This window comes from Sus scrofa, chromosome X, assembly GCF_054392235.1.
Source record: "Sus scrofa isolate SSC_HxYL_T2T_F1_AM1 chromosome X, Sscrofa_HxYL_maternal_Yorkshire_Landrace_v2.0, whole genome shotgun sequence".
In the NCBI taxonomy this organism is placed as follows: domain Eukaryota; kingdom Metazoa; phylum Chordata; class Mammalia; order Artiodactyla; family Suidae; genus Sus; species Sus scrofa.
In genome coordinates, this window is record NC_139401.1 from 94,621,872 (window position 1) to 94,640,926 (window position 19,055).

The following is a 19,055-nucleotide window of genomic DNA, read 5'->3' on the forward strand; positions in this document are numbered from 1 at the left end:
ATTGAGCACTCAACATAAAAGGATTATTTTTCTAACCAAACACCCAAAGATAACAATAAAATGTTTTAAAACATAAGATTATATTTTAGCACCTTATTATCTCCATGGGTAAATGTTAGATGTGGAATTGTTGGACCGAAATATCAAATATTTTTATTTTTAAGCAATTTACAAAGTTGCCCTTCAGATGATGTTCACCAACACAATCAACAAGAGCAGGGAAGAATGCATGTCCCCAATCCCTTAACAAATCTGGTACACGTTTTTATGTAATCAAATCCATCAACGCTGTCCTTATCTGTTCTTCTCTCTGTTACTACATTTTTAAAGGCCTTCCATACAAAAAGCTTATGTAGAAGCAGAGGCTGGTTATTCAGAGCTTGTTATAACAAGGGAGCTAGCCACCATAACTTGTATTTGGCAGAGACTAAAGGCAAGCAGGGGAATGGGAAAGCTTTGGAGTGAAAAGGGGAAGACCAAGTTTTCACTGATTGGACGTCGTTGGCATGGAAAAACTGGAGGCATGTAGCTAGAAGCAGTCTCATTTAATGTGATTGATTTGGGAAGCATATTTAGATTTCTCTAGTTGGCAAAGCAAAAATAAGGAGTCTGGCAGTCATTGATCAAATCCTGAAGATTGCTGTAAAGACTGGGGTTTGGCTTCTGGGGCTGCTTGCTACAGAGGTTGTGGGTCATAATTCTATTGTCATATATGGTCTGCTCATTGTCCGTTATGTATTCAGTCTCTCCCTTGGGGGGAAGAAAAAGAATCGTTCTTTCATTCTGCTTCAAATATAATTTAATTTTTAGATCTAAATATTTAACTCAGAAAATTTGTGCATGTCAGGGAAAAGGGATAATTTCACTTTAACGGGAACGTTTTTCCTAGTTTTTTTCTGAAGTGCAACATTCTACTGTTTGTACCGTCTTTCAATGTAATTTAAGAGGAACGTTTTCAAGACTCCACCCCCGAACCGCCCAACCCATTAAAAAAAAAAAAAAAAGCTCCTGTGGTTTTTATTAAAATTCCTTCCTCGACCATCTTCTCGGGAAGAAGGAAAAGGACAAAAGGGCCAGGAGAGGTTCGGGGGGACCTGCCAGAGGGAGGCGGCGGGCAGCTGGCAGATGCCCGCTGGTGGGCGGGGTGCGGAGGCGGAGCTCAGGTGACGCGACGGTCACGTGACCGCCGGGCGCCGAAGTGGGCACCGGTCCGGGTGCCCGCCCTCCCTCCCTGCGGTCGGACCCGGAGCCGTCTGCGAGCCCCTAATTGTTGCTCCAGGTTTTTTCAGGTCAGTGTGAGAGCTCTCGTCGCTGCCTGCGGGACACCGGGAGAGGAGGAACGAGCAGGGAAAGGAAAAAGATTGGGAATAGGGTCCGGGTCGCGGGGAGCTGGCCCGAGTGTAGATAGAGATGGCGGTGGGAAAACGGCTAAGGGGGATCCAGCGGCCGTTGGGCGGAGGGTGGGGAAGGCAGACACCCCAAGTACTCATTCTCCCTTTTTCCGCACCTCCTCTTCTCTGCCCTCCGTCCATTTTGGAGCGTGAGATCGGGAGTTGGGGGTCGCCCCAGCAGTGAGACAGTGGAAATAACCCCCCTCTGCCACTCCGTCCGTAGAGTAAAAAGTTGACCTCAAGGGTGGAGAGGCGAGTTGCCTCTGGGGTAGAAGGGCGCAGAGATCCAAAATTAGTTTGGAAAACATCCTAGTCTGGCGCCCGAGGCGTGAAAAGAAATGGCGGCTGGGGTGCGGGGGGGCGGAGGAGATGGGGGAGGGAGACGTTGGGCGAGGAGGGCCGGGATTCAGGAAAGGGACCCAAGTCCCTGTGCATCCACCGGACGCCCAGCCGCGGTCTCCTGTCTGTCTGCAGGTCTGTGAGGCTGTTGTTCCCAGCACCGTGCTGGGCTCCATAAAGACGAGGAGCCTGTCCAGAATCCCCGCAGGTCAGTGAAGTAGGGGAGCACTGGACAGCGACCCAGAGGGGTGCAGAGTGCGGAGGGCGCGGCCTGGGCAGAATTGGGGACCCCGCTGTCCACTTCCCAACACATCTTCACACACTCTGCCATGCTGAGCAAACGTTGGGGGAAAATGGCAGGGCCTGCAACAGAAATGATTGGCTCCTGTGTGTGGGAGGAATGGTGGGGTAAAGGGTGGGCAGAAGGCACACTAGGAGGGCTGGGCCAGGTCTGGGGATCCCAGAAAGGAGCGAGAAGCAAATCCTACCATCCCAACCTGCAGTCCACCCCCAGCCCTCAGTCTCCCTTGTCTCCTCTTTGTCTTCTCTTCCCCCTACCCCACCCCCAGGACAGGAGAAAGAGGGGACATCTCAACATGGAAAAACTCTGCAATGAAAATGAAGGAAAGCCTGAGAACCATGGAAAGATGGAAGAGGAAGAAGAGCCACAGGATGCGGGAAAGCCAGGAGTAGCTTGTGCCGTGGCAGACAAGGAAAAGTTAGAAAACAAGGGAAGGACAGATCACAGGGGAAAGCCAGAAGATGAGGAAGTTCTAAAGGATAAGGAAAAGCCAGAGAGTGAGGCAAAGCCCAAAGAAGGAAAGCCAGAGAGCCAGGGAAAGCCAGTGGGCGAGGGCAAACCAAAAGAAGGAAAAGCAGAGAGTGAGGCAAAGCCAGAGAGCCAGGGAAAGCCAGTGAGTGAGGGCAAGCCCAAAGAAGAAAAGCCAGCCAGCGAGCCAAGGGCTGCAGGAAAGCGCCCAGCTGGGGATGATATACCCAGGAAGGCCAAAAGAAAAACCAACAAGGGGCTGGCTCAGTGTCTCAAGGAATACAAGGAGGCCATACACGATATGCATTTGAGCAATGAGGAGATGATAAGAGAATTTGACGAGATGGCCAGAGTGGAGGATGAGGTGAAGAAAACCAGACAGAAACTAGGGGGGTTTATGTGGATGCAAAAAAGTTTACAGGACCCCTTCCACCCCAGGGGCCCAAGGGAACTCAGGGGTGGCTGCAGGGCCCCACAGAGGGGTTTTGAAGACATTCCATTTGTGTAGTGCCCCTGGCAGGCACTTGCAAAGCCTTGTGCTTTATTTAACCTTATCCTAATACTATGCTTTAGGTGTCATTATCATTATCCAATCACAGCCCTCTGTTTCAGTAGCAGATTTTCATCCATTGCATGGAAAAATGTTTATGGTGCATTGTAAAATTAAAAAAAAACCCTAGTTTGCAGAACCATATATATGCTATCAGTCCATTATTGTAAAACTACAAAGATAGTTACCTAGTGATCCATGTACAGAAACAACTCCTAAAGCTGTCTACTAAAAGATTAACAGTGGTTATCTGTGGGTGATTTTTTTCTGTTGTTTTTTATCTATCTGTCCTCTTAAAAAAACACAGATTACTTTTGTCATGAGAATAATGAAATTAAAAAATAGGAAAGCAATACCAAGCAATCAAAAGTACTGTTCAGTGAGCTCATGCAGGCAGTGGAGACACAACATTTCTGTTGTCAGGACATGAAATGATAAGTAAAACTCACATTACTTCTGGGACTCAAAGCTGGAAGAATCAACATGGCAACTATTACAGATCCATTGTCGTAAGGGACAGTCCTGTCATCAGTGAATTGGGGCTAGAACTTGCCTTCCAGGGCTGTGGTGAAGATCCGATGAGACCCTGAGTGTGTGAGCTGTGTTGGGCTGGCTCCTGCCCTCTCTCCTGCACGAGCAGGACCAGAACCCCATCAAATGGCAGAGGGATGTGGGAGGTCTCGTATGTGTCCATAAGTAAGTCCAGACAGCTGAGAGGTGGGGGCCACTCTCCCCTGGGAAATGCCAGGACTTGGGCACCATGCCTCTTTTTGTATGTCCTGTACCTAAGGCCCCCACTGCTGCACATGGGCTGGAGACCATGATAGACTAAAACAACACAGCGTCACAACAGAAGGGTGCAGAATTCTCTACCCTGAAATAGAATTACCCTAACTCAGGTGGGTAGCACCCAGGTGTCACTTGGGCCTTGATACTTATATAAAGTTCTTATAAAACACACCTTTCCAAGTATTTTTTGTTGGTTTATGTGTTTGCATACAGCCATCCCCACTGGATTTAGATACTGGAGATTGATTGAGCCAGGAGAAAAATCTGAGTCACCAGATGCTGTATTATTCTCACCTGTTAATCTCTTTTCTGCTGACACTTTTTTGTTAGGAGTTGTCTCCTAGGAAATTCCTGTTAAGCCCTGCCTTACCATTTACCCACCTGTGATTTTTTTTTCCCCTCTGGATCTTCATTAGCCTTTTATTAGCTTATAGTGTTTCTTTAAATAAACTTTTGTTTTAGGACAGTTGTAGAGTTACAGAATGGTTGCAAAGATAAGACATTTTCTGTATACCCCATAGCCAATATCCCCTATCATCAACATCTTAATTTTGTATGAAGTGTTTGTCACAATGCACCAATACTGATACATTATTATCTACTAAAGTACATACTTTATTCAGATATATTCAGTTTTCCTAATGTCCTTTTTCTATCCCAGGATCCCAGCCAGGTTACCACCTTACATTTAGTCATCATGTTTCCTTAGGCTCCTCACACTTTCCGTTTCTGATGCCTTGAAACTCTTAAGAAAAAATGGTCAGGAGTTCCCTTCTTGGCTCGGTGGAAACGAATCTGACTAGCATCCACAAGGACGCAGGTTCGATCCCTGGCCTTGCTCAGTGGGTTAAGGATCCGGCATTGCCATGAGCTGTGGTGTAGGTTGCAGACGAGGCTCGGATCCAGCGTTGCTGTGGCTGTGGTGTAGGCCAGCGGCTACAGCTCCGATTGGACCCCTAGCCTGGGAACCTCCATATGCCATAGGCATGGCCCTAAAAAGACAAAAAAAAAAAAAAAAAAAAAAAAAGGAAGAAGAAGAAGTAATGGTCAGGTACTTTGTATAGTGTACCACAATTTCAGTTTGCCTGATTTTTTTTTCTTGTGGTTAGACAGATGTCAAGGACTTCTGGGGAAGAGGATCACACAGGTGAAGTAGCATCCTACACAGGGTACATAACTGTTGATTTTATCACTGTGGATGTTAACATTAGTCACCTGGCTGAAGTAGTGTTTGTCAGGCTTCTTCATGGTAAAGTCACTCTTTTATTTCTCCCTTTCCGGATGGTACTCTTTGGAAGAAAGTCACTCTGCACAGTCCACACTTAATGAATGTTCCACCTCCTTGAGGATGGAGTATTTCCAAATTTTATTTGGATTTCTGCATGGGATATTTGTTTTCTCCTGCATATGTACTCAATTTATGTATATCAGTATGGACTCATTAATTTTATACTTTGGACTATAATACTACTGTATGTATTTTCTTTTTTGCTTTTTAGGGCCACAGCTATGGCATCTTTATGTATTTTCATTCCTCAAATTGTTCCAGTTTTGGCCATTGGAATCTCCTTCAGTTGGCTCTTGTATCTATTTGACATACCCCCATCGTTGTGTATGTGTGTGGTTTGTAAAACTCTGGCACTGCAAGGTGCTCTAGTCCTGCACATATTGCTGCCCAAGACCTAGAATCAACCATTTCTCCAAGGAGCCCTGGTGCCTTTGGTTGGAGAATGGTATCAAAAACCAAGATTTGAGGAGAGTTCCCTGGTGGTTTTAGTGGTTAGGACGCAGTGCTTTCACCACTACAACCCAGGTTCATCCCTGGTCTGGGAACTGAGATCCCACATCAAGGTGCTGCACACCTCGGCCAAAATAAACCTTTTGGGGTATTGCTTCTAGGCCCTCTCAGTTGACAGAAAAAGGAGATAAATGGGTATTTTCCCCCCTTTTTTGGCCATCCCTTGGCACATGGAGTTCCCAGGCCAGGGATCAGATCTGAGCAGCAATTTTGACCTAAGCTGCAGCTGCAGCAACACTGGATCCTTTAACCCACTGTGCCGGGCCGGGGATTGAACCTGTGTCCCAGCACTTCCAAAATGCTGCCGATCCCATTGTGCCATAGTGAGAGCTCCTATGTGGGTATTTAATAGCCCATGCATATATGTGAGTCTCTCCCTTTTCACATATATACAATACATACAAAATACATATATGTATATATATGCATAATACACACAAAATATATGAATATATTATAGGGAAAATTTGCTTTTAGTTTTACAGACTCCATTCATTTCCAGAGTTACCTATGTCAGTACCTATTCTTCCATCCCTTTCAGTGAAGTTGTTTCATGCATTTGTGATACACTTAGAGTCTTTCATCACATTCTGTGTTGTGGGAATGCTGTTATAAGTGGCATTTTAAAATATCAAATTCAAGGGAGTTCCCGTTGTGGCTCAAAGGGTTAAGAATCCAACTAGTATCCATGAGGAGGTGGGTTTGATCCCTGGGTTCACACAGTGGGTTGAGGATCCAGCATTGCCGTGAACTGTGGTGTAAGTTGCAGACATGACTTGGATCCCCAGTTGGTGTGGCTGTGGCCAGCAGCTGCAGCTCCAATTCAACCCCTAGCCTGGGAACTTCCATGTGCCACGGGTGTGGCTGCAAAAAAGCAAAAAGAAAAAAAATCAAATTCCAATTGTTTATTTATTTTATTTTATTTTATTTTTTTTTTTGTCTTTTTGGGCCGCTCCCACGGCATATGGAGGTTCCCAGGCTAGGGGTCAAATCAGAGCCACAGCCTCCAGCCTATGCCAGAGCCACAGCAACGCCGGATCCTTAACCCACTGAGCAAGGCCAGGGATCAAACCCGAAACCTCATGGTTTCTAGTTCCCCACTGAGCCATGATGGGAACTCCCAGGAATTTACTTTTATATATTAACCTTACATCCTGTGATCTTGTGACCAGTAGTTCAACAATGCTTTGGCATTTTCTACCTAGGCAATCATGTCATATGCAAATAGTTTTATTTATTCCATTCCAATCTGTAGTTTTTTTTATTTTATTTTATTTTATTTTATTTTATTTTATTTTATTTTATTTTATTTTGTCTTATTGCACTAACTAGGACTTCCAGTATGATGTTTATTAGGAGCAACGAGAGGGGACATCCTTGCCCTGTTCCTGACCTTAGGGTAAAGTGTCTACTTTCTCATCATTAACTATGATGTTAGTTCCTTGTAGATATTTGTTATCAAATTGAGGAAGTTCCCCTCTAATTCTAGTTTGAGAGCTTTTATCATGAATGGGTATTAAATTATGTCAAATGCTTTCTCTGCATCAAATAATAAGATCTTAACGATTTTTCTTCTTTAGTCTGTTTACATGTGGTGGATTATACTTATTGATTTTCAAATGTTGAATCATCTTGGTATACCTAGAATAAATTTCACTTGTTTGATGTGTAACTTTTTATACATTATTGGATTCAAATTCCCAATATTTTGTTGAGGATTTTTTTTGTCTGTGCTCATGAGAGATATTGGCCTATAGTTTTCCTTTCTTGTAATATCTTTTATCTGGTTTTGGAATTAGGGTAATAACTGGTTTCGCGGAATGAGTCAAGTATTCTCTGCATCTGTTTTGTGGAAGAGATTGTGGAGAATTGGTATTGTTTCTTCCTTAAATGTCTGGTAGAATTCACTGGTGATTTCTGAAAGTGTACTGGTGATCCTCAAACGTTTGGTAGAATTTGGTCCTAGTAATTTCTGACTTTTAAAGGTTAGTGATTATTGATTCAAATGCTTTGATAGATACAGGGCTATTCAGGTTATCTTTTTTTTCCCTTGTGTGAGTTTTAGTTTCTGTCTTTCAAGGAATTTGTCCATTTCATCTAAGTTATCAAATTTGTAGGCGTGAAGTTGTTCATAGTATTCCTTCATTATCTTCTTCTTCTTCTTTTTTTTTTTTTTTTTTTTTTTTGGCTTTTTGCCATTTCTTGGGCTGCTCCCGAGGCATATGGAGGTTCCCAGGCTAGGGGTTTGAATCAGAGCTGTAGCTGCCGGCCTACGCCAGAGCCACAGCAACACGGGATCCGAGCTGTATCTGCAACCTACACCACAGCTCACGGCAATGCCAGATCGTTAACCCACTGAGCGAGGCCAGGGATTGAACCCACAACCTCATGGTTCCTAGTCGGATTCGTTAACCACTGAGCCACTACAGGAACTCCCCTTCGTTATCTTCTTAATGTCCATAGGATCAGGAGTGTTAACCCCACTTTCTGATATTAATTTGAATCTTTTTTCTTGGTTGCCCTTGTAAGAGATTTAACAATTTTATTTATCTTTTCAAAGAACTGGCTTTTGGTTTTGTTGATTTTCTCTGTTTTCCTGTTTTCACTTTCCTTGATTTTGTCTCTATTTCTTTTCTCCTGCTTGCTTTAGGTTTAGATAACTCCTCTTTAATTTCCTAAGGAGAAAGCATAGGTTATTGATGTTAGAACTTTCTTCTTTTCTCATATATGCATTTAAAATAGAAATTTCCTTTTAAGCACTGTTTTTGCTTCATCCCAAAGATTTTGACATGTTGTTTTTCACTTAGTTCAAAGCATTTTTACATTTCTCTTGAGAATTCTTCGATTCATGTCATTTAGAAGTGTTTAATTTCCAGGAAGTTCCCATTGTCGTGGCTCAGTGGTTAACGAATCTGACTAGGAACCATGAGGTTGCGGGTTCAATCCCTGGCCTCGCTCAGTGGGTTGAGGATCTGGCGTTGCCTCGAGCTGTGGTGTAGGTTGCAAACGCGGCTCGGATCCCGTGTTGCTGTGGCTCTGGTGTAGGCCGGCAGCAACAGCTCCGATTAGACCCCTAGCCTGGGAACCTCCATATGCTTCGGGTGCAGCCATAGAAAAGACAAAAGACAAAAAAAAAAAAAAAAAAGTGTTTAATTTCCAAGTATATGTTTTCCATCTATCTGTCTGTTATTGATTTCTAGTTTAACTCTGTTGAGAGCATACTGTTATGATTTCTATTCTTTTAAATTTGTTAAGGTGTATTTTATGACCCAGAATGTGGACTCCCTTGGTAAATATTCTATATGAGCTTTAAAAAATATATGTTCCGGTGTTGGATGGAATGTCCTATAAATGTCAATTAAATCAAATGGATTGATAATGCTCTTCAAGTTGACTATATCCTTACTGATATTCTGCCTGCTTAATCTGTCAATTACTGAATGGGAGATTTGAAGTCTGCAACTCTAATAATGGGTTTCTCTGTTTCTCCTTTCCGTTCTATCAGTTTTTGCGTCATATATTTTGATACTTTAGGATTATTGTGTGTTTTCCTCAGAATTGACCCCTTTATCATTATGTAGTACCTCTGCCTTTTTTTCTACCCAGTTATGTGGAGGGTTTCTTGCCCTTTTTGGAGGTTTAAGGTCTTCTGACAGCATTCAGTAGATGTTCTGTGCAAACTGTTCTACATGTAGATGTTTATTTTTTTATGTTTGTGGGAGAAGGTGAGTGCTGTGTTTCACTCCTCTGCCATCTTGATCACAATATGTAGTACCTCTTTTGATCTCTGAAACAGTCCTTTGTTCCGCTTTGTCTGAAATTATATAACGACTCCAGCTTTCCTTTTCTGTCCAGGTTTCTTTTGATTAGTGCAATATGATAGCTCTTTCTCCATTGCTTTACTTTTAACCTCTCAGTCTTTATATTTTAAGTGTGCTTCTTTTATACACTATAGTTGGATTTTTAAAAATTCACTCTGACAATTTCTTTCTTTCTTTTTTGTTTTTGGTTTTTTTTTTTTTTTTTTTTTTGGTCTTTGTCTCTTTAGGGCTGTATCCAAGGCATATAGAGGTCCCCAGGCTAGGGGTCTAATCAGAAGCTACAGCTGCCAGCCTACACCACAGCCACAGCAACGTGGGATCCATGGGGTCTGTGCCGCGTCTGCGACCTACACCACAGCTCACGGCAATGCAGGATCCTTAACCCACTGAGCGAGGCCAGGGATTGAACCCGAAACCTCGTGGTTCCTAGTCGGATTCGTTTATGCTGTGCCACGACGGGAACTCCCTAAAATGATTCTTGATGTATTTGGATTCATAACAGCCATGTTTACAGCTGTTTCCTATTTGCTGCCAGAGGCTTCTTTTTCTGCTTTCTCTAGTTTTATTGTACATGATTCCATTTGTCTCCTTAGTGTATCAATTATATTTCTTTAAAATTTTTTCAGTGATTTTCCTTGAGTTTACATTTTTAATTCAGATCACTTTTAAATAACACTTTCTTCACTTATACATAGTACAGTACCTTATTACAGAGTGCTCATCTTTCATTTTACTTATCTCTTTACTACAATCACTTAACACATTGTTACTTTATTACTTTAGACAAAAAGTTATCTTTAACATCAGTTAAGAATAATACAAATACAAGATTTCATTTTATTCTTATTTATTGCATTTCCAATGCTCTCCTTTTATGTAAACCTGAGTTTCTGGCCTGTATCGTTTTTCTTCTGCCTGGAGAAAATCTTTTAACAATTCTTGGAGAAAAGATTTGTTGATGCTGAATTCCATCAGTTTTTTTGTTTGTTTGTTTGAGAAAATATTTTATTTCTCCTTCACATTTGAAGGATTATTTCACTGTGATACAGAATTTTAAGTTAGTGTTTTTTCCTTTTAACACTTTAAATATTTACACAGTTGTAGAGATAGGAGTGTTAACACTGAAATGAAGGATTTGTTTATTTCTCATAGTTCTGTCAAATTTCATTTTAATTTATTTTGAAGTCAATTTAATAAATGCATACAATATTTAAAATATCATGAGGTGACATGGCACTTCTTATGTCTTGTAATACTTTTTGCTTTAAAGTATCTTTTGGTATTAATTTAACCATAATGGCTTTCCTTTGGTTAGTGTTTTCTTGATATATATTTTTTCTATACTTTTACTTTGTCTTTATATATGTTTACATTTCAGAAATTTCTTTTGCAAACAGTATATACAGTTGGTTTTTTCTTAGTCTGAAAATCTTCGTTTTTTAAATATTTCATGTAAGCTATTTACATTTAATGTACTTACTGATATTAACAGTAGATATAATTTATCCATTTACTAAGTTGTTCTTTATGTCTCATCTGATCTATGTTAGTATTCTCTTCTTTAGGATTTAGTATGTTCTTATTTTTGCCCCTCTATTAGCTTAGAAGTTTTCTTCCTTAATAGTTATCTGGCAATTATAGCATACAGTCTTGACTTATTAAAAGCTAATATTAATTTATACTTTTACACATTCCCTGGATAATGTGTAACTTTAAATACTTTTACTTCAGCCCTTTTGACTCAAATGTTTTCAATATAAATTAACAAGATAATGTTTTTGTTTTATATAGTTTTTCCTTTGATTCATGTCTGCTGCTGGAAAACTCTCTCTGTTTTTGTTTATTTGTAAAGCTTTTATTTCACCTTCATTTTTGAAGGATATTTTTTGCAGGTTATCACTTTCTTGGTTGGCATTGATTTTGTCACAAGACACCGAAGATGTCGTTCCACTATCTTCATGCTTTTATCATTGCTATTGTAAAGCCAGTAATTAGCCTAACTTTTGTTCATTTTGAGGCGTACTCTTTTTTCTGGCTACTTTTATGATTTTTTTCTCTTTGTTTTTGATTCTCTCTAAGTTCACTATTATGCATTCCATGTGTGAATTTCTTTTTATTTATCCCGTTTAGGATTTATTGGACTTCTTGGATCTATGGATCAATGTCTTTCATCAGTATGGAAAAATCCACAGCCATTAACTCTTCAAAGATTGTTGGATTTCCTGCTGTGGCACCGTGGGTTAAGGATCTGGTATTGCCACGGCCATGGCATAGGTCACAGTGGCAGCTCAGATTTGTTCCCTGGCCTGGAAACTTCCCTATGCTGTGGGTGCAGCTGAAAAAGAAAAAAAAAATCTTCAAAGTTTGCCGCTGAACAATTCCATTTCTCTTTTCCTTCTGGAACTTCAACTAGGGATATATATTAGAGGTGTTCCCTGGTTGCCTAGCAGTTAAGGCTCTGGCTTGGATTCAGTCTCTGGCCAGAGTATTTCTGCATACTGGGCATGGCCAAAAAATATTTTAAAAATATTAAAAAGCATATATTAGACACATACCCTGTATGTATTTTCCATCTTTTCAACTATCTGTGCATCTTTATGAATAATTTAATCTTAATATAATTTCTAGTTCTTTAACTCTCTCTCTTGAGCTGCATATAATCTGCTGTTAAGGCCATCCATTGAGTTTCTAATTTCAGCTAAGTTATTTTTTAGTTTTTGAATTTCCTTTGCCCACCTTTTCTGTTTTCTAATTTCCTGTTGAAATTTTCAAGATTGGATGTTATTTATCTGAATACACTAAGCATTGAGGTTTAGTGGTCTGTATCAGATAATTCAAATAATTCAAAGCTAATGGATCTGTTTGTGTTGCCTATTGTATCTAGTGTGTCTTACCTTTGGTGTCTTTTTTCTTTTTGTTTCTGTTATCTTTGTGTATGGGCATTGTACTTAACAATTGTTTGTTGAAATATTTTGATGCCTAGGATGATGGAATCTTCCTCCAGAGAAGATTTCCTTTGCATTGGTCAGGTCCATAAGGATGCTTCCTGCTAGAACCACCATAATCTATGTTCAAAGCTTAATGTTTACTAGTCCACCTAGATGTTGCAAAGCGAGGCTAAAAGACTTGTGAGGGCTGGTTTATCTCTAGTTTACAATTACTTTTAAAGTGAAATATTTGAAGTTCCTAGGAAATCCCTCCCCTTTCCATAAGCCTTGGGCTTTTTTTTTTTTTTTTAATCTAGTGCTTTGAGTTTGCTGAAGATTCAACTCATTTTGGCACTGGTTTATTCCTTAATCACAGATGCCCTCAAGACAAATATAGTTAATGACATGAGTATTAAAAGAAAACATGATAATTCCTCTTTGATCTCATGTATGAAGAGTTCTTAACTATGAATCAAAATCTAGATGCAACAGAATAAAAGTCTGATAAATTTGACTACTTTTTAAATGCATGGCAGAAACACACCATAAAAAAGTCAAAAAGCAACTAATGAACTGGAAGTAAATATTTGCAACTTATATAACAAATATTTGAAGGCCTAATATAGTTAATGTATGAAGAACACTTGAAATGTGAGAAAGGGGAGTTCCCTGGTGGTCTAGTGGTTGGGACTCTGGTGCTCTCACCACTGCAGCCCAGGTTCTGAGAACTGAGAACCCACATCAAGCTGCAAGCTGTAGCCAAAAAAACAAAAAACAAAAAAGGAATGTGAGAAGCACCAACAACCCAATAGAAAAATGTGGAAAAGACATGAACAGACAATTCCCAGTGATATTTAAATTGTGATTAAACAGAAGTGCAAAATAAAATGCCATTGATAAAACTGGTAATATACTACCCCTCACCTATCATATTAGTGAAAATTCAAAAGTATGCCACACATTATTTTGGAAAGGGTGTGAGGAAGAAAGCGCTCATATTGCTGGTGGGAAAGCAAAAATGGGTCTGAGGCTCAGGGGAGGAATAACCCGGATCTGTAGATCTGGGAATCATCTGCCTTTAGAGGGAAATGAACAAAGATCACCCAGGGAGAGAGAACAAACACGTGGGCTGAGAAGAGAGGAGGCCCAGGACACGATACTCAAGGTGGCAGCGCAGCTTCCTGGTGGACACGACCATCAGGGCTCTTGAGTCAGGCAGAGCTCCTTTTGAAAGCGGACTATGGGGCTCCGTGTGGAACGCTCTTGGAGAAGTCGGGTACCCTCCCTGAGATCAGCTGTCACAACTGGCGACGATCGGCATCTCGGAGGGATGCTGAGCAAGAACCTGAGATGCGCCAGGTTAAGCACCTGCGGTCAGGAAGCCTCCCCACTCCTGGTCTGTCGGTAACTTCTCCTTCTCCAACCGCCCGTCCCGCCACACCTCGGTCAGCAACTGTCTGGTCCCTTGGGAATGGGGGTGACGGGGCAGGGCGCGGGAGGGGGGGGACTGAGCTCGGGTGACGCGGTGCTCACGTGACCGGCCGGGCGCCGATGTGGGCAGCAGCCCCCGCACCCGCCCGCCCTGCGGTCCGGTCCCGCGCCGTCCGCTCGCGTCGCCCGCGCAGAACCAGCGGCGGGCGAGGGGCGAGCGGGCTTAGGCGAGCCCGAGGAGGCGCAGGCCTGGCCCCGGCCCCGCAGGTCAGTGTGAAGGTGGGCGCTGCTGGTGGCCGCGGGCGGGGGTGGTGGCGGATGGGACTAGGATCCTGGAGAAGCGGTGAGGATGGGGAGAGGGGAAGGGGTTCAGAGACGGGGTGAGGAGCGGCACAGGGCGCGGTGTGGGCAGGTGGGGCGGGAGGATCCCGCAATTGGCCCCGCCGCCTCCTCGACGCCGCTCCTCTGCGCCCTCCATCCATTTTCTAGCCTGAAATGGGGGGGGGGGGGGCCCGCAGTGCGACAGTGAAACGTAGACAAATTCGGAAAACAACTCCCTTCCACACTCAGCGCCCCGGAGGAAATACTGACCTCCTCGTAAAAAGGTCGCGGTTAGGCGGGTAGCCTGCAGGGGAGGGGAACCCAGAGATCCAAAGTAGTTTGGAAAGCATCCTGGTCTGGTGTCTGAGGCCTGAAAAGTAATGGCAGCTGGGATGGAGGGGAGGTTGGGGAGGAAACGCTGGATGAGGGGGCCTGGATTCAGGAATGAAACCTCAGCCCCTGTCACTGTCTCCTGTCTGTCTGCAGGACTGCGTGTCTGTTCCCAGCACTCTGCAAGACTAGAAAAGGAGAAGGAACCTGTCCAGAATCCCTGCAGGTCTGTTAAGGGGAGGAGGGGGCACTGGAAAGGGGCAGGGCGAAGAGTGTGTGTGTGTGGAGGGCACAGCTTGGGCAGAATTTGAGGGCCCCACTGCTCATCCCCCCACCACATATAATATATACACTCTCCACCATGCCGAAGGATGGTACAGAAGGTTGCAGGGCCTGCCAGCTACATGGTTGGCTCTCATGGGCAGGAGGAATGATGGGGTAATGGGTGGGCAGAGGGCACACTAGGAGGGTCAGGCCAGGTCTCTCCCAAGGATGAGATGCCAGTACTATCCAGATCTGCATTTCACCCCAAAGCCCTCAGTCTCCCTTGTCTCCTCTTTGCCTCCTCTCCCCCACCTCCATCCCCCAGGACAAGAAAAGGAGGAAAAATCTCAACATGGAAAAACTCTGCAAGGAAAATGAAGGAAAGCCGGAAAGCGAGGGAAAGCCAGAGGATGAAGTAGAGCCTGACAATGAAGGAAAGTCGGATGAGGAAGAAAAACCAGAAGTGGAGGGGAAGTCAGCACATGAGGGAAAGCTCCAGAACGAGGGACAACCAGAAGATGAGGGAAAACCAGAAGACGAGGGGAAGCAAGAGAAGCAGGGCAAGTCCGAAGATGAGGGAAAACCACCTGGTGAGGGCACGATGGAGTCCCAGGCAAAGCCAGAGAGTGAGCCACGGGCTGCCGAAAAGCGCCCCGCTGAAGATTACGTACCCCGGAAAGCCAAAAGGAAAACAGACAGGGTGACAGATGATTCCCCCAAGGACTATGAGGAGGACTTACAGGAAAGGCATTTGGGCAGTGAGGAGATGATGAGAGAAGGTGGAGACCTGTCAAGGGCTCAGGAAGAGCTAAGGAAAAGACAGAAAATGGGTGGTTTTCATTGGATGCAAAGAGATGTACAGGATCCATTCACCCCAAGGGGGCCACGGGGTGTCAGGGGAATGAGGGGCGGAGGTAGGAGCCAAAGGGGCTTACATGATATCCCCTATCTTTAATGCCTTTGGCCTTCAATTCTGATTCTCTGATGAGAATGTCACTGACCCTGCTTTCCCTGGCAGGCATTTGCCAGGCTGTGTGCTTTAACCGTAAGCTGATACTTTGCTTTAGGTGTCACTTGTTACCAGCAGCCTTTGGGTCCAACTACAGTGCTGTGTTTCAGTAGGGGTTTTTCACCCATGTGCATGAAAGAGATGTTCATGGTACACTGTAAGATAACAATAAAGAAAAAAATAGTTTTCAGAACCGAATATATAGTGTCAGCCCGTTTTTGTTAAAATATAAGTCTTTGCAGAGTTCTCTTGTGGCACAACAGGTTAAGGATCTGGCATTGTCACTGCTGTGGCTTGGGTAGCTGCTGTGGTGCAGGTTTGATCCCTGCCCACATGCTACAGGTACAAGCAAAGAGGGGGAATATATATATATATATATAATTTGCATAATCCATTTGTGCACAGAGAAAACTCTGAAAATATGTGCACTAAAAAGAAGGCAGTGTTTTTTTTTCCTGCGCAGTAGCCAGAAAATAGGTCTTGCCTGTACTCAGAAATTAGTCCAATCACCTGATGCTACTTCCGTGTCATTCCTCTGCAGGCGTGCCCATCCCCTCGTTTTAACCAAATTAGTGGGCACTGCAGCACCTTCTCCTGGTCCTCTACCATTCTATGGCTACCACCATGTGTGATTCTCTTTCTTTTCTTTGCTCATTCATCTCTACTTTTTCTTAAAAGATATGGATTATGTTTGTTGTAATAAAACTGATCTAGGAATCAATACATGATAAACAGCTGAAATGCTCAGTGAGCTTATAAAGGCAATGAAGACACTTAAAATTCCAGTTGTCAGAATGTAAAATGATAAGTCAAACATTACCTCTGGGACTCAGAGCTAGAGGAATCAACCTGACAGTTCTAATAACAGATCCAGTGCTCTAAAGGTCAGTCTTGTCATCTGTGAAATGGGAATAAAACAGTCTGCTGAGCGGATCAGATGAGGTACTGAGTATGTGAGCTGTGTTCGGCTGGCTCCTTTGTAGTGATAGGACCCTGGACCTGGTCAGACACTCAGGGGAGGACAGATTGAAGGTAGGCCTCACCTGTGCCCAGGAACAAATCCAAGCACCTGAGAAGACGGTGCCACTGTTTTCTGGATATTACCATATCTGCTGGGCAGACCTGGTCTGCTGTGCCCTGGACCCAGTCCTGACAGCTATTTGATGTGATGGAGTTCCGATGCTGACAAAAGCCCTCTGATTCCCTATAGTTCCCACAGGGCCAAAGGCCCTATTTAATTCCTGTAGCAGTGTGGGTAAGCCCCCTCTTCCAACTTCAGAGTTGTACCCTTCCAGGTGGTACAATTGGGCTGTACCCCAGGGCCGTTTGGGCTCTACTGTTACATAGTTCTTTACTATGTAGTCATTAACATTTTTAGTTCATTTTATATTTGCTTACAGTAACTGTCTCTTATCTCTTCACAGGACTCATATAATTTGGGTCGGGGGTTATCAACCAGACAATGGATGATGATTTGAACTACACGCCATAGTACCTCATAAGCTGTATCTAAATTGACATACTTTTCTTAGTGTGAATTTTCTAAAAAGTCTCCTGTTCCCACCTTGGCACAATGGGTTAAGGATCTGGTGTTGCCACAGCTGTGGCACAGGACATGGCTATGGTTCAGATTCAATCCCTGGCCCAGGAACTTCCATATGCTGCAAATGTGGCCAATAAAAGAAAGATAAAATTCTCCTGGTTAGCTTACTACACAAAATCAAAGGACTTGTTCACACATAATCAGAGAGTGTTACATAACTGAATTTCAAGCTAAAAATATCCCTTCCCACTCCAAACCAGTTCCAACTGAAAAGGGTAACAGTGCTCTTAAAAATATTAAAAACTCCTTTTAATGTGAGGCATTTTTATTTAATCTACTAGTATGTTCCTTTCTCCAAACAAAGGCTTTCTTACTCATCCTAATATCCCTTACACGGTACTTGAAATACATACTTAATAAATTATATTTAAATCAGGAGCCCCGAGTTAAAGGAGATATACTGCTCATGGATTAGAAGACTCCATAGTGTTAATATGGGTATTTTTTTCCACAATTGACCCCAAAATTCAATGCCGTCCCAACAGAAATCTTAGTGAACTGTGATTCTAAAAGTTATATGGAGACCTGGAGATAATCATACTAAGTGAAGTAAGTCAGAAAAACAAATACTATATGATATTACTTGTATATGGAATCTAAAATATGACACAACTTATTTATAAAACAGAAATAGGAGTTCCCTTGTAGCACAGCAGGTTAAGGACCTGGCATTGTTACTGAAGTGACTTAGGTCGCTGCTGTGGCATGGGTTTGATCCCTGGCCTGGAAACTTCTACATGCTGTGGGCATGGCCTAAATAAATAAATTAATTAATTAATTAAAGCAGAAATAGAATCACAGACATAGAAAACAAACATGGTTACCAAAGGAGAAAAGTGTGGGGGGGATGGATAAATTAGGAGTTTGGGATTAACAGATACACACTACTATATGTAAAATAGAATTATCAGGAACCTACTATATAGCACAAGGAAGACTATCTTTAATAATCCATATGGAAAAAGAATCTGAAAACGAATGGATATGTGTATATATGTATACCTGAATCACTATGCTGTACACCTGAAACTAACACAACGTTTTAAATCAATTATATTCCAATAGAAAAAAAATTAAATTAAAAAAAAAAGAATAAAGTTCCCTGGTGGCTCAGCAGGTTAAGGATCTGGTGTTATTACTATGGTGGCTCAGCAGGTTAAGGATCTGGTGTTATTACTATGGTGGCTCAGCAGGTTAAGGATCTGGTGTTATTACTATGGTGGCTCAGCAGGTTAAGGATTTGGTGTTATTACTATGGTGGCTCAGCAGGTTAAGGATTTGGTGTTATTACTATGGTGGCTCAGGTTACTGCTATGGTGAAGTTTCCATCCCTGGCTCTGGTACTTTGCATGCTGTGGGTGTGGCCAAAAAAAAAAAAAAAAGAAAAAAAAGGATACATTCACAGAAATCTCTGAACAAAATTTTATTTTATTTTTTTAGTTTTAATTTTATTTTATTTTGTCTTTCTTTTTTTTTTTTTTGGTCCTTTTTAGGGTCACACCCACGGCATCTGGAGATCCTCAGGCCAGGAGTCCAGCTGAGCTGTTGCTGCCGGCCTACGCCACAGCCACAGCAATGCCAGATCTGAGCCGTGCCTGCGACCTACACTACAGCTCACAGCAACGCTGGATCCTTAACCCACTGAGCGAGGCCAGGGGTTGAACCCACAACCTCATGGTTCCTAGTCAGATTCATTTCTGCTGCGCCACGATG

General features: G+C 42.7%; 2 protein-coding genes across 6 annotated transcripts; both read left to right on the top strand.

Annotated features, from left to right (window-relative positions):
* The first annotated feature begins 1,189 nt into the window (after positions 1–1,189).
* TCEAL4 (transcription elongation factor A like 4) lies at positions 1,190–3,298 on the top strand. Of its 2 annotated transcripts, none has more exons than XM_003135283.6 (3): positions 1,190–1,289; positions 1,866–1,938; positions 2,300–3,298. In XM_003135283.6, the coding sequence occupies exon 3, from the start codon at positions 2,327–2,329 to the stop codon at positions 3,005–3,007; it is 681 nt and encodes a 226-aa protein (XP_003135331.2). In that variant the 5' UTR covers positions 1,190–1,289; positions 1,866–1,938; positions 2,300–2,326; the 3' UTR covers positions 3,008–3,298. The 2 variants fall into 2 exon arrangements, with proteins under 2 accessions (XP_003135331.2, XP_005657952.1); XM_005657895.4 differs by having other exon boundaries at positions 2,305–3,298.
* Positions 3,299–13,684: 10,386 nt separating this feature from the next.
* TCEAL3 (transcription elongation factor A like 3) lies at positions 13,685–15,937 on the top strand. Of its 4 annotated transcripts, none has more exons than XM_005657896.4 (3): positions 13,685–13,829; positions 14,623–14,692; positions 15,056–15,937. In XM_005657896.4, exons 1-3 carry the CDS (start codon positions 13,735–13,737, stop codon positions 15,683–15,685), a joined length of 795 nt encoding a protein of 264 aa, XP_005657953.1. In that variant the 5' UTR covers positions 13,685–13,734; the 3' UTR covers positions 15,686–15,937. The 4 variants fall into 4 exon arrangements, with proteins under 4 accessions (XP_005657953.1, XP_084863082.1, XP_020935606.1 ...); XM_085006956.1 differs by lacking the exon at positions 13,685–13,829 and adding an exon at positions 14,031–14,158; XM_021079947.2 differs by lacking the exon at positions 13,685–13,829 and adding an exon at positions 14,031–14,094.
* The last annotated feature ends 3,118 nt before the right edge of the window (positions 15,938–19,055 follow it).